The sequence below is a fragment of the Ochlerotatus camptorhynchus genome, unplaced genomic scaffold (assembly GCF_037179485.1).
Source record: "Ochlerotatus camptorhynchus isolate MF236.1 unplaced genomic scaffold, CSIRO-AGI_Acam_v1.1 ptg000202l, whole genome shotgun sequence".
NCBI lineage: Eukaryota > Metazoa > Arthropoda > Insecta > Diptera > Culicidae > Ochlerotatus > Ochlerotatus camptorhynchus.
In genome coordinates, this window is record NW_027040692.1 from 720,702 (window position 1) to 733,552 (window position 12,851).

General features: G+C 39.6%; 1 protein-coding gene across 1 annotated transcript in view; it reads right to left on the reverse strand.

Moving 5' to 3' along the window:
• Positions 1 to 2,289: 2,289 nt before the first annotated feature.
• Positions 2,290 to 12,851, reverse strand: part of Oatp26F (Organic anion transporting polypeptide 26F) — an 89,533-nt gene continuing 78,971 nt past the window's right edge. The window contains exons 6-7 of the mRNA XM_065223916.1: positions 3,146 to 3,902; positions 2,290 to 3,085 (exon numbers count right to left, since the gene is read on the reverse strand). Coding sequence (XP_065079988.1) covers positions 2,914 to 3,085; positions 3,146 to 3,902 — 929 coding nt within the window. The 3' untranslated portion in view covers positions 2,290 to 2,913. The remainder of the gene's footprint in view (positions 3,086 to 3,145; positions 3,903 to 12,851) is intronic.

Below are 12,851 nucleotides of genomic sequence, written 5' to 3' on the forward strand. Positions count from 1 at the left end.
CCGACAGCTCAGCAGTAGCAAGAGACTCCTCGAACTGGGTCTCAGAGTCGGTTTACTACCAGATGATCAAGGGACGCGATAAAAAGTATGAAAACATTAAGAAATTTCACATTCTTTAAAACATGTAGGTATTGCCCTTTTCTGTGGCGTGTGGGTTTACAGATTTTGGCGTGTAAGCGAGGGCTTACAAAAACTAACAGTACTCACTGCTGCAGCGGGATCTTCTACGGCGTCGCGACGCTGGCGTTAGCACACAGGCTGCTCCTGCACTACTGTGTGGCCGGAAACTTGCGGGGCGGGTTGCAAACAGCGTTTCGTTGCTGGATTGGGTGAATGGCGGATAGCTTCAATCACGAACGGCTCAGCAGGCGTTGCTGGCTCGTTTGGCTAACAGGCGTCTTCCTTCCTTGGCAAAATCAGCTGACCGTGACATGGTTGAGCCGAGAAGGGACCCTCCCTATGATTAAGGCCAGTGGCTTGAGGGGATTGCCCGTCGATGGACGGAAAACTTCATTTTCTATTGGGCTTGGAAGCTATCACGACTTCCAAGCCGCCGTGTGAGATCGTTTATTAAAAAGGTACGAGATGTACAAAAGTACAAGGGTACAAGAGGTCCTGTGAAATTGCATACCATTCGATCTGGAAATATTCTACTAGAATAATTATTGTTTTACTTTTACCTGAACGGAGGAAGGCTTTCCATTTTGAGCCCCTAAAGGGGGGGCGGGGAAATCGTCAAATAATTACACTCCACTTTACTATTGATTCCGGTCTTAGCTACAAAGACGCCTGCAAATCTAAGATGGCCATCACCAATAAATTTAACCAATTCTCTTTTCAGCATATGCGCATCCATTTTAAGCTTTTTCTTCTTCTTCATTCCTTTATTTAATGTCGGTCTCTGTTCCACAATGTAGTGCCAATCACCGACGGACATCGATTGCCATCCATTGACGGCAATCGAATGTGCAGGATGGCAGCTTCCACACCTGGCTAGGATATCGCAACCATTCAACATACATGGGCCGGGACCAACGGCTTTACTTCTCTTCCGAAGGAAGACGTGACCAGAGCCTCAGAAAAATCCCATCGACCTCGGCTGGAATTGAACCCAGGCCCATTAGGGTGAGAAAGTAGTCACGTTTACCACTACACCACCGGTGCCGGCAATTTTTAGCTTAAGACTACGATTTTCCTGTTTTGGCAGCGGTTCTAACCCTCTCGCTGCTCTGTGTGCCTTCTGACTTTATTTTTAAAAAAAAAGTGAATTTTCGGCAAAACAACAAATCATACAAATAAAAATCTTAGGATTGGAACCAACTGGTTATAAAGCTCCACAGAGTTTAATTTATTATCTTCATGGCAGTACTAAAAGCGTATGAAAAATTTCAAGAATTCTAGGGAATATCCAAAAACTTCAGGGAAGATCGGAGAATCGTAGGACATTTCCATTAGTTTCAGGGAAATTACAGACAATTTAAAGAAGTTTCGAGAATCATGGGGAAATTTTTAAAACTTCAGGAACTTCCTTAGTTTCAGAAAACTATGTGGGAACTTTCCGAAAATCCAAAGAAGCTTAGAAAAGTCTAAATGTTTTAAGGGAAGATCCGTGAGCATCCGGGTAATTTGAAAGTTGTTCCATTTATTTCAGTAAAATTGTGGGAACTTTTAGAAGTTCTGAGAAGAAGAGTACAGTGAACTTCAGGAAAGTCAAGATAATATCGAGGAAGTCCTGAGGTACTTGGGGATATCCAGAGAATCTAATGAAAGAATCCGAGAACTTCTGGAAAATTCCATGATTTTCAGGGATGATCCTGGATGACAGGGGCCCTCATTACCGATGTCACTGCACTGTGAAGTGGCAACCTATAATTCACTATGAAGTGATTCCCATTTGATTTACACGGTAATCACTTCACCGTGAATGACACCTGGTCACTTTATTTCGTTTTCACCGTGAAGTGACACTATTAATAAGGGCCCCATTTTGACCTACGTTTTGGCAAATTTGAGTGAACGGTACTCAAATATGACTCAGATTCATTTGCCGTGCGGAGAAGGTCGCGTCAGATCGATTTGTAACTTGGCGTGGACTGCTCAAAGGGAAATGCAACAAAGTTTATAGAGTAAACAAAGGAACTCATGGTTTGCTATAAAGAAATTCACGTTCACAGATCACCGGCATCAGAGGACCGAAGGAACTGTGAGTCTTGTAATTTTCATTTTCTTTCGGATTCAAACATAAGACAACGCTGCTACAACACAAAATCCCTGGTAACTCTACTGACATCGGTTTATTGTTCAAAATGTTCCATTATAATTACACTTACATCGCTCTTTCTAATTTCCACAAACTATATATATATTATAATGCCACTTAGAAAACGAGTATATATTTACGAATATTTATGATTTCAGCACCGTTTCAATGCTGTCGATCTGCCACACTATTCCTAAATTGAATAAAATGAGACCTTTTATCTTGCACAACATCGAATAGTACGCACACGATAATATTTCCGCAGATTATTATGCACTAACACATTAAGTTAAAACTTTCAGTCTATCTAAAGCAAGATAACAGAAGACCTATTCGAGTACGGCACAGAGATGATGCTATCAACTAAATCGGAAATTTGCTTACAATCTAACTTTAATACTTGTTGCTTCTTTGATCCTAAATTTGCGTACAGATAATGGTGACTGCTCGTTATTATTTGGCGTTTGTTTAGTATAAAATTGTAAAATCGTTATAAGTAATGGTTTTTTTTTCTCTAATGGCTAGTGTGTTTGGAATGACTGGAACTGAGCATATAGGTTATGATTTTGGTTTTTTTTTTCGCAAGGTTAGTCTCCCCTTCTGTTTCAGGGGAAGGTGAGAGCAAATATCATTGGTTCATTTTCGTCGTTCGGTTAATACTTTTCCACGTGGTTTGGCGCATCACCATTCACCTGTTGCTTCTTGTTGTTAGCAAAATCGTCTTCGCCGTTCGTCATAGCCTTCGGAGGGATGTAGTAGAACCAAGCTCCGAAGAAGAACAGAATAGAACAGGCTTTCCCTACCAGGGCCAGTAGGAGCATGTACCTAAAATAATGCGACAATTAGATAAAATTTAACAGAAGAGATTTGTTAGGTTCAACTTACTTGCTCATAAACGCATTATCGTACACCAGACAAGCCCCGTGATCATCGCATGACTCCTGCCACAGGATACACGTTTCGTCAATCAGCCGACCGAAAATCATCGGGGCCGGAATCGTGCCCAGTACCCGAACCTTTATCCACTGTATCCCCAGCGCGAATGAACGCTGATCATCGTGAACACACCGGAGAGTAGCAGAGAGAGCCGGCATCGTTGCCAGGAAGGTGAAGAACATCACCAGGAAGCACAGTGCCACGAAAATCCACAGGTGGTTGCATTTCGAATCGCACATGGTATTCACCGCGTCGTACGCTGAGTACGGTTCAAATGCTCCGAACGTCGCATTGATACAGGTACAGTGCTTGTAGACCTTGGTGTTCCCCAGGGTAACTTCTTCGGTACATCCCGCGTGACATGGCGAATAGTACATCACCTCATCGGCACCGCAAACCGGTTCGTAGTTCATCTTGCTGCAGCTGCACTTGCTGTTGCATGCGTTGTCCAGGGTTTTCGGAAGGAAGAATAGCTCCGTAGCGCGGGCGTCCGGTGTGCGGAGGTTTTCCCGAGGAAAGTAGGGAACGGTGACACCGGCGAAGGTGAGATTCGGACAGGACAGGAAGAAGCAGATGGTGAACAGAGCTGCGAAAATGGTGGCAAATAGGCAGAAGCGGATGATTCCGGAACAGGAAAGGTTTAGCTTCTTGACGAGGTAGCCTCCGAGGAAGGTTCCACCGCCACCGGCCGGGACCGTGATGATGCCTGCAAATAAGGAATTCAGTTAATTTAACCCTTTGTCTTTCCTTGTGGTCAATTTGACCCTAGACAGGCTAGATTTTTTTTATTTGACAATGACATTGTCTTATTAATTCGTGATTAGGTGTGATTGAAATTTGTAATACTAGATAAAATCTGCTCCTAAATACTTGAAAAGTTATCTTTTGCATCAATTTTCATTAAAAAATTATTTGCCTGTACTGCCCTTTGCGACATAACAGTCCCATTAGCATTTTTGGCGAAAATGAGTAAAATATTGGAATAGCTTGTAAAGCCTACCATCACTTTACTTTGTTCAGAAAATGTTGCGAAAAATATCAAAACTATGTTGTCCCATCCCAGGTACATAGAGAAAAAATCTTCAATAGCGTTACATTCAAAGTGTCTTTATGTTACTTCATACACGAAGTTAGCGATTTTCAGAGTTGGTTGGAAATGCTAACATGAAGCTTCCCAGACAACCAGAAGTCGTATAACAATGTACAGACAGTATCGTAAATAACTACAGTTTAAGTCAAAATCGCATATAAGTATGACATACATCGCATTATGTTTAAGTAAAATCGTATAGAATGCAAATTTCCGACTTATATGCGATGAATCATTTTTCCATCGTACTATATCACAAATTCAATCGGATTACATCGTAAGGCTCTTCAAATTGAATTTGTTATTACAGATTAAATCGTATATAATGTCAAATCAACTAGTTTAAAAAGAAATTAAAATTTGCACGTATATGGCCTCCACTTTTGTAGGTATAGGCCCTTTTTTGCATTCTATACGATTTGTTTGTTTGTATATATCTTTGTATATCACAGAAACAAGTTTGAATATACGTGCATTCTGGTTGTCTGGGTTTAGTGTGATAATTTATTAGCTAGAGAATGATCTTTAGAAGAGGGTAGGTGGATAGTTCCGTTAGAGTACGGCAGTATGAAAATTGAATAGAAGTTGAAAATGAGCGAAGGGCCATTAATGCGACAGTTTTTAAAGTTAGATGCACATCTTTTGCCTAACCCGTACGATGTACGCGGAGACTTGAAGTATGTCTTCAAGTCTCCAGGCAAAAAATGTGCGTCCTCCTTTTGCTCATAAACTGACTGCGGCTGTGGCATAGTTCTAGCGACTTCAATAGCGTTTTTCTCAGCATGATGTTTGAACGAATGGGACAACTATACTGACATTGGGAGTGTATCCAGGGGCAAAATGAACCCAAATTCAAATTGCCGTTTCTTAGCGATGTTTCAATGGAGTTTTGAAATATCGAATGTTTTGCAAAGTAAATTTAGTGCAATTTATGTTAAAACTATTCAAATCATAATAGCGATCTTGTATTCTTGAACATCATTGCTCAAGAAATTAATATCCTACATGGTGATTATCTCGTGGTATACAGTACTTGTTCGCTAACTGGGCGTTCTTTAACTGGGCTGCTTTTTAACTAGGCGTTCGTTAACTGGCAGTTATACGTCAAAAATAGACGTCACATTTAGTTTGACATTTAGTTGTCATAATTGGTGAGGGGTTTTCGAATGGAATATTAATTTTTAATATACATAAATTTGAACTTATTTTCTTCATTTCACACTGAAATCAAGACTTGAAAGCGTAAAAAGCGTCAAAACTTTCTAAATTCGCAAGTTTGAATGCTGTGAAAATAACAATAACAAAACTTGCACTGTGTCAATTCAATGAACGTGGATTTTTTTAAACGTCCATCAAACAATTCATTGATGTTCCCCTCAGTGTTTTTTTGACGTTTGACAAGCCAGCCTAGTTAGCGAGGGGAATTCGCTTACTTGGCTGCGCTTTTAGCCCAGTTAGCGAACAAGTACTGTAAACATTAGGGTGCTCCGTTTTGAAAAATGTGTCAGATTTCTTATAGGTCATCCTCCACTTTGATTCATAACCTCAAAATATGAGTTTGTGCAAAAAATGGTAAAGATTGATGAAGATTTAGCGGTCCGCAAATGGTTTTAAGTTTATGTGGAGATTTTGGCGAATTACTATAGGAAATTTTTGAATTTCACTTACATAGCTCTAAGTTAGGCTCTAGTTGTCCAAAAGTTGAAGAAAAATAATATATGGTTACCAGCTAAGAGGAAGAGGAGATAATAGGGGGACTTTTATGAACCAATTTTCTGTCAAACGCGAACCAGCGCCTGATTGGTCGGACGAACGTATAGAAACGCGAGAATTTTTACAACACGGAATCTACACACTTAGTTTTTTTTTTACCGAGCTCGACTGTGCAAATCTCGGCAAAATAGGTTTCACTGAGATCTCAGCAAAAGTGACATTTGATTGCTGAGTCTCGGATAATGGTTAGCTGAATCTCAGCAAACAAATGAAATGATCTCAGTAAAACTTTTTGCCGACTTTTTTCGGTGACAAACAATATAATATAAAACGGTATCACTATTGAGTGTTGACGTTTTGCCAATGGTTGCTAAGATTTACTACTCGGTTCAATATTTTGTTTACTCACAAATGAAGTTAGTGTGAGAGTGTCATACATAAAACCTAGGATCATAAAACTGGTGATACTCCCCTCAAGAATTTAAAAACAACAAGCGTGTACCCACCGGTGTTGAGGATCTTTCGAAAAATTCTGTAAGTATTTTCTGAATCGTGAATCTCTTCAAACCTAGCAAAACTAAGTCCGTCTCTTCCGAATCACAGCACAAATCTAAGCGGATCGTGTTTTTATCTAGAACAGCTTCTATTCTGACCGGTTCTCGTCGGTACGGCTGAAATGGGTTACTTCTAGAGACGATTCGTTTTCGATGATGGAATAATTGTGAAAAAATTATTATTATTATTTATCTTTATTAGGGAGGCTTTCAGCCTTGGGCTGGTTAGCCTCCAAATTGTGAAAAAATGCCCGACCGTTGCCTTTGGTGGAACACCTTCGCTTTGCTGTTATGCGTACGAAAAGAACTACGAAAAAACTATGAGCATCGAGCTTGATAAATCCTCACATTCAGTATTGGAAAAGCTCGCCAAAACTCAATACGACTCGGGATTTCCTTGATGAACTTCGTGAAATATTGCAAAAATTTCCCAACGCTGCTCACATTCTCGCCCATGTGGTTTACCCAAAGGTCACCCATTGGAGGCGTTATTCCAGCATACAGTTCTTATTTTTGAACTTAGCATTTTATACGAAGCATACAACGAAGGATCAGAGCAGGATCTTCTGCGAGAGTTGAGGTGCATTAACAATTTTATTATGCTGAATGGACAACAAAGAAAACAAGCTTATCATAGGGTTGGCCAGATTTGAATCCCGGTCTTGCCGAGTATCTTCGGGACGGAAATTTTCACTTTTTCTCCTGTGTTTTCCTCGGATATTCTTGTCAGTCATTAGTCTCAATTGGCATGGACTTCGATGGCATGACCACAGGACTTTATAGGGATGACCATATAAGCTCTTGAATCAAGAATCGTCCACGTCTGTCATCTGTGTGGAGCTAAGGGGATTGGGCGGAATCTACTCGAGTTCTATAAAGCATGAAGCATGACAGATGTTCAGATGGAGATGTTTGATAGTTTTCATTGGTGGTACATTGCGGAAGGTACCTCAACTGCATCAGATCGTAGCTTGATAGGCTTGGTGGTGTGTAATTAGGAGGTGGTAGAAGGCATCATTATCAACAATACGATAGGCTTGGGTTATATCTTTTAGGACACGCACTTCTGAGTCGATCAGATGATTTAAAACTCGTTCAAAGGTGTTGCTCCTAGCGTGGGATTGCACTATCGCTCGTTCCAGTTCTGGGTTTACTTTAGTCGGGGAGGAATTTCGTTCTTAATCGATCGGGTTTCTCCTTTGTTTCTGTACACCTGCAAGGAATCAACAATTCAAAATGACATCGAGCCAGAATCTTGTGAAATTTGCTGATGGTTTTCAGTTCTTCTTCCACCTCTTGACCCGCTAACGCTCTAATGATAATGAAGCTGAATGCTTGCCGACCATCCATCAGAGAAATTGAGAATGTAAACACAATCACAAAAGTCATAACTTTGAGGATTGGCAAACTCATGGAATATTGACGCCTTGATAGGCACACTTTGATTGACCTTGACAGGCTCGTTCGGTACAGTGCTTGGCACAGCTTTCGGTTCAACTCAATTACACAGCACGAATTAATGTGTGCAGAGTTGAGTACCTCTAGTAGTCAACCATCAATTTACCATTGAATTGCTGCCAAACTGACCATCGCAACAACAGGCTTGTTGTTCATTGTTATAACAACCACATCGTGCGGTATGACATTGCATTCAAATGATCTAATATTTTGAGAAAATGATCACGACCTGATTTGGAATCGATTGAGCTGGGTGCAGCAAAATCAATAAATTGAACCACCCTGGTATGAATTTTTGTGAAAATTTTTAACCAAGTATTTTTCAAAAAATGTTCTACACGGTTAGAACAAATAAACTTAATGTAGGTTGATTTTTTCTAAGATAGGACTAAACCGGACAATCCAAAATATGGGTAAATTTTGTTTTGAATTAGTTTTATCAAATTTGGCTTAAATTTACCTGTATTTGGGTGTAAAAACTACCTACATTTAGGTTATCTGTTCTTAGCGTGTAGATCATTTTTTGGATCATTCATTGTAGTTAAAAAAAAAAATGCCGTCCAAGATTATAATATTGACTCTCATTTGGCTTAATAGCGACGTCTACTGATCTTCGGCCTTCAGTGGTAGGTAGTCTGTTTCAGCAATGGGGCCAAAATTGCATACTTGATGTCTGTTTTTGAGAAGGCAGATTGCCGCTACGATTCTTCATAAATGAATAAATCCTTAAATTACTCATGTCAGAACTCGACGAAACTTGCTCGAAAATAGTGAAATGTGTGCAGCATCGATTCATCTGACCTGCATTTTATGAAATTAATGTACATTTTCCTCTGGAATCCGGTAAGTTGCTTCCATATGAATGGGATTAGCATCCAGTGCTTCAAACAAAATGAAAATTTCGCTCATGGTGATTTTCGCAATTCCCATGTCACAGTGAATACAAAAATACAAAAAAAATAAAGGGTTGTGTCCTATACACGACCGCAGTATGACGTTGAACCACGCAAAATTGATGTATGTCATGCATTTTTGACTATTATACTTCATCTAAAAAAATTTTTTCAAGTATTTCAATGTTTCGGTTATGGTTCACTTTTTTTTCCCTTGATTTGTTTTCTGTGCTTAGCACCAATGCTACCGACGCCAGCTCCCTCACCTGGACCCTACCTATCGACCCATCAACTCATGAACCGGTTTGGCACTGGCACATATAACTTTTCCGCGTTTTGGTTTAGTGAAACGGGACCCTAGGCTCATTCCTTATTGTGAAAGGTGATCACGCCGTCCACCTTTAGCTGCTGACTTGGTCCTGCTTGTTACAGGACTAAGTGCCGCGCCGTCTGAAGCGATAATGAGCAATCGCACGACAGCAGCGCTGTTTTATATCTTTTCAGGTTCATGCAGAACGATGTACAACCAAATGGTACTCGATTATGACGGCTGGGTTAGGGAAAATCGTTCATTTCATGAAAAAAACAAGAGATAAAATAATCATTTGTACATTTTTCAAATGTTTTTTTTTTGTGGAAAATTGAACAAAAAATATTTATTTCGTAATGTAATATCCTATCGATTGGCGTATTTTGATTTTATTTTCATTTATAAATGACAAAGTTACAAGTGTCAAAACCTAACACTATTTCACCACACATATTTTTTAATTTGCACCCCAGTATAGTCGACAAAGACGTAGTTCTACGTCAAAATGGTTTGGTCATAGTTTCATGGACGGCTATGGATCAGAGGAAATCCTTGTACAATTTAGAGGAAATATGGCAAAATAGGCCATTTCCCATTATTTTCTATCCATGAAACAATCACCATAAGATTTGTTTGTTTTTGGATGGTTGTAGCTAAGCCGGATTTAAGCGTATGCATTATTTCTACGGACATCTGCTGCTGTCGGTCTTCACTTGACAACAGCTTTGACTGAACTGAACAACTCTTCATTATTATGACTGTATGAAGATTTGTTTTTCAGGAAATCCAGATGATAATTCCTGAGTTAGTTTGAACAGCATTTAGAAGGGATCCTAGTAAAAAAATCTATCCATACATTTGTTCTACCTACTTCCATGGAAATTCTGTGGTAAATCCCATGAGAGATCTGAGGAGAAATCAAAAGAGTTTGAACTCAAAGCTGTTACAGGGTCCATTCATTCGAAGGTTTTTCAGTGATGCATTCCAAAGTGATTCTGACGACAGTTATGTAGGGATTGTAATGAAAAGTCCATGTTCATTTTAAGAAGAATTCCATGAGAGTCTTTGTTGTTGTATTTAAGAGGTTTTACATGTTTGTCAATGAGAGCTCAAATGGAATTCTTTTGGTAATTTAAAGTGATTTGTTTGGAATAAAGCTCGATTCAAAGTAAATCTGGACGCACGATTTAATACACCACCGCGTCCCTGGTGGTTGGAACAAAAAACGTTTGACAGGCATTTGTTGATGTTTCATTGACGAAGAATTGGTGAAAAGTTTTTCTCGATTGATCGACGCATCCCGAAATTACGGATCATGGAACTTGAGAAAAGAAAATTAACATCTAGAGAACCCTTCATGGTTTGCCTCAAAAATAGCAAAAGTGTTAAAGTTCCCAAAGTCAACGGTGAGTCTTGTAATCAAACGTTACAAGGATACTCTGAGCGTGGATAGAGCATAGCGCATCTATAATAAAAGTGGCACTAGGGACTAAGAGCTGAGGAGAAAGGTGTTGAGGTACGTGAAAAGCAACCCAGGTGTCTCCATACGTGATAAGGCAAAGAAATACGATTCCAACTTTTCCACCGTGCGTAACATCCTTTCAAGAGAAAGATATAAGTCTTTTTGTGCCAGTAAAAATCCAAATCGCTCCCTGAAACAAAATTTAGTGGCCAAAAAGCGAGCACGATTACTATACTAACGAGTTTTGACGAAAATTGATGGCTGTATTTTAATGGATGACGAAACATATGTCAAAATGGATTATAAACAAATACCCGGACGAAAATTTTACCTGGCAACTGGTCATGGGGATGTCCCTTCCAGGTATAAATTTGCTTTTGCTGATAAGTTTGCTCGGAAACTAATGATTTGGCAAGGAATCTGCAGTTGTGGCCTTAACACCAAGGTTTTCATCACATCTCACACAATGACTTCGAAGGTTTACATTAAAGAGTGACTGAAAAAGCGGATTTTACCCTTCATTCGGCAACACAAGACCAACGTTATGTTCTGGCGGGATCTAGCCAGCTGCCACTACTCTAAGGAGGTACTAGAATGGTATGCTGCAAACAATGTTAATTTCGTCGCCAAAGAGATTAATCCTCCGAATTGCCCTGAGTTCAGACCGATTGAAAAATATTGGGCATTTGTCAAGCGAAAACTTCGAGGATGCGGCAAAGAAGTGACAAATGGACAACAAATGCGTTTAAAGTGGAAAAAGTTCGAAGGTACAGTGTCACCAGCGACTGTGCAGATTATGATGGCATCGATCACAAGTAAAGTGCGACAGTTCGTTCGAAACGGTGAAGTGTAATAACTTGTTACATATCGCTTGAAAGCTGAATAAATACCCTTTTGTTTGACGTTTTGATCAACCGTGTATGTTGTTTAATTCTTGAGTTATGATCACTTGAATGCGTCCAAATTTACTTTGAATCGGGCTTTATATCAAAGGAATAAATACTGAGGATAATTCAGTCGGGTGCATTATAGTAACTGCAAGAAGCATTCCAACAGATTAAAAATTGATTAAGAGGAGGATTGTTTGAACAGTTCCAAGGTAATTCTGAGAAGAATTTCAAGAAAATCGAATTTTGATGATTTTTCAAAAGAACTCTGATGAGATTTCAAATACTTAGGAGAGTTTCAACGGAGTTCCGCGGAAAACCACATGGAAATACTGAAATGAATTGCAAGGTTATTCTAAAAGGTGTACCAAAACACTTTTGGGGATTTTTCCAAGCGAGCAAAATGACGAATGGCCAAATAATTGCTGCCATGCACACTTAGAGTAAATCATGTAAATTTAGGTGTTCTTATACTGACATATACGAGCGTCATTTTTGACATAGAATTGAGTCATAACAGACGCAAAATTCAACTCAATCAAACGCAAGGGTGGGATGTGGCTGTCAAATACGAACAATCGTCGCCTACCTCATATAACTGGTTCCAAACGTAAACAAGCTATAAGAAACCTACATGGTTTGTTTACGTTTGGAACCAATTTCATACAAGAATGATCAGTAGGATAATTAAAGAGCACGTCCTCCCGCAGATCAAACGTACTTATCGTCGAGCAGCGAACTTTTCAGTCTCGGAGCACCTAATTTTACATGAAATATTTGTTTACGTCTCATCTTTTATGTCAAAGATGATGTATTCCGTCACGTGTAAAAACCTCTGATAAATTCTTCATGAACTTCTGCGCATTTAAAGATGTCACACGGCTTGGTTCTATGGAAGTGATAAATTGGCCACCTTTCCTGGGCTCCCGGAACCTGTTCAGAGACCAGCGGATGGCTAATGTTGCCCCGGACATGTTGGTTTGGCCTCTGATGAATTCTTCATGAAATTCTAAGAATTTAAAGATGTCGCTCGAATTGGATCTATTAAATGGCCACTGTTGTCCCGAATATGTTGACATGGCCTCTGATGAATTGTTCATGAAATGTTGAGGCACCACAAGGCTTGGTTCTATGGTAGTGATAAATTGTCAACAATTTTCGGTGCCTCCGGAACCTGTTCCGGGACCGCAAGGTGACCAATGGTGCATTAGACAGTTGACATAGCCTCTGATGAAATTTTTTTTATGAAATACTGTTAACTTTAAAGTGCCGTACGACTTGGACATGT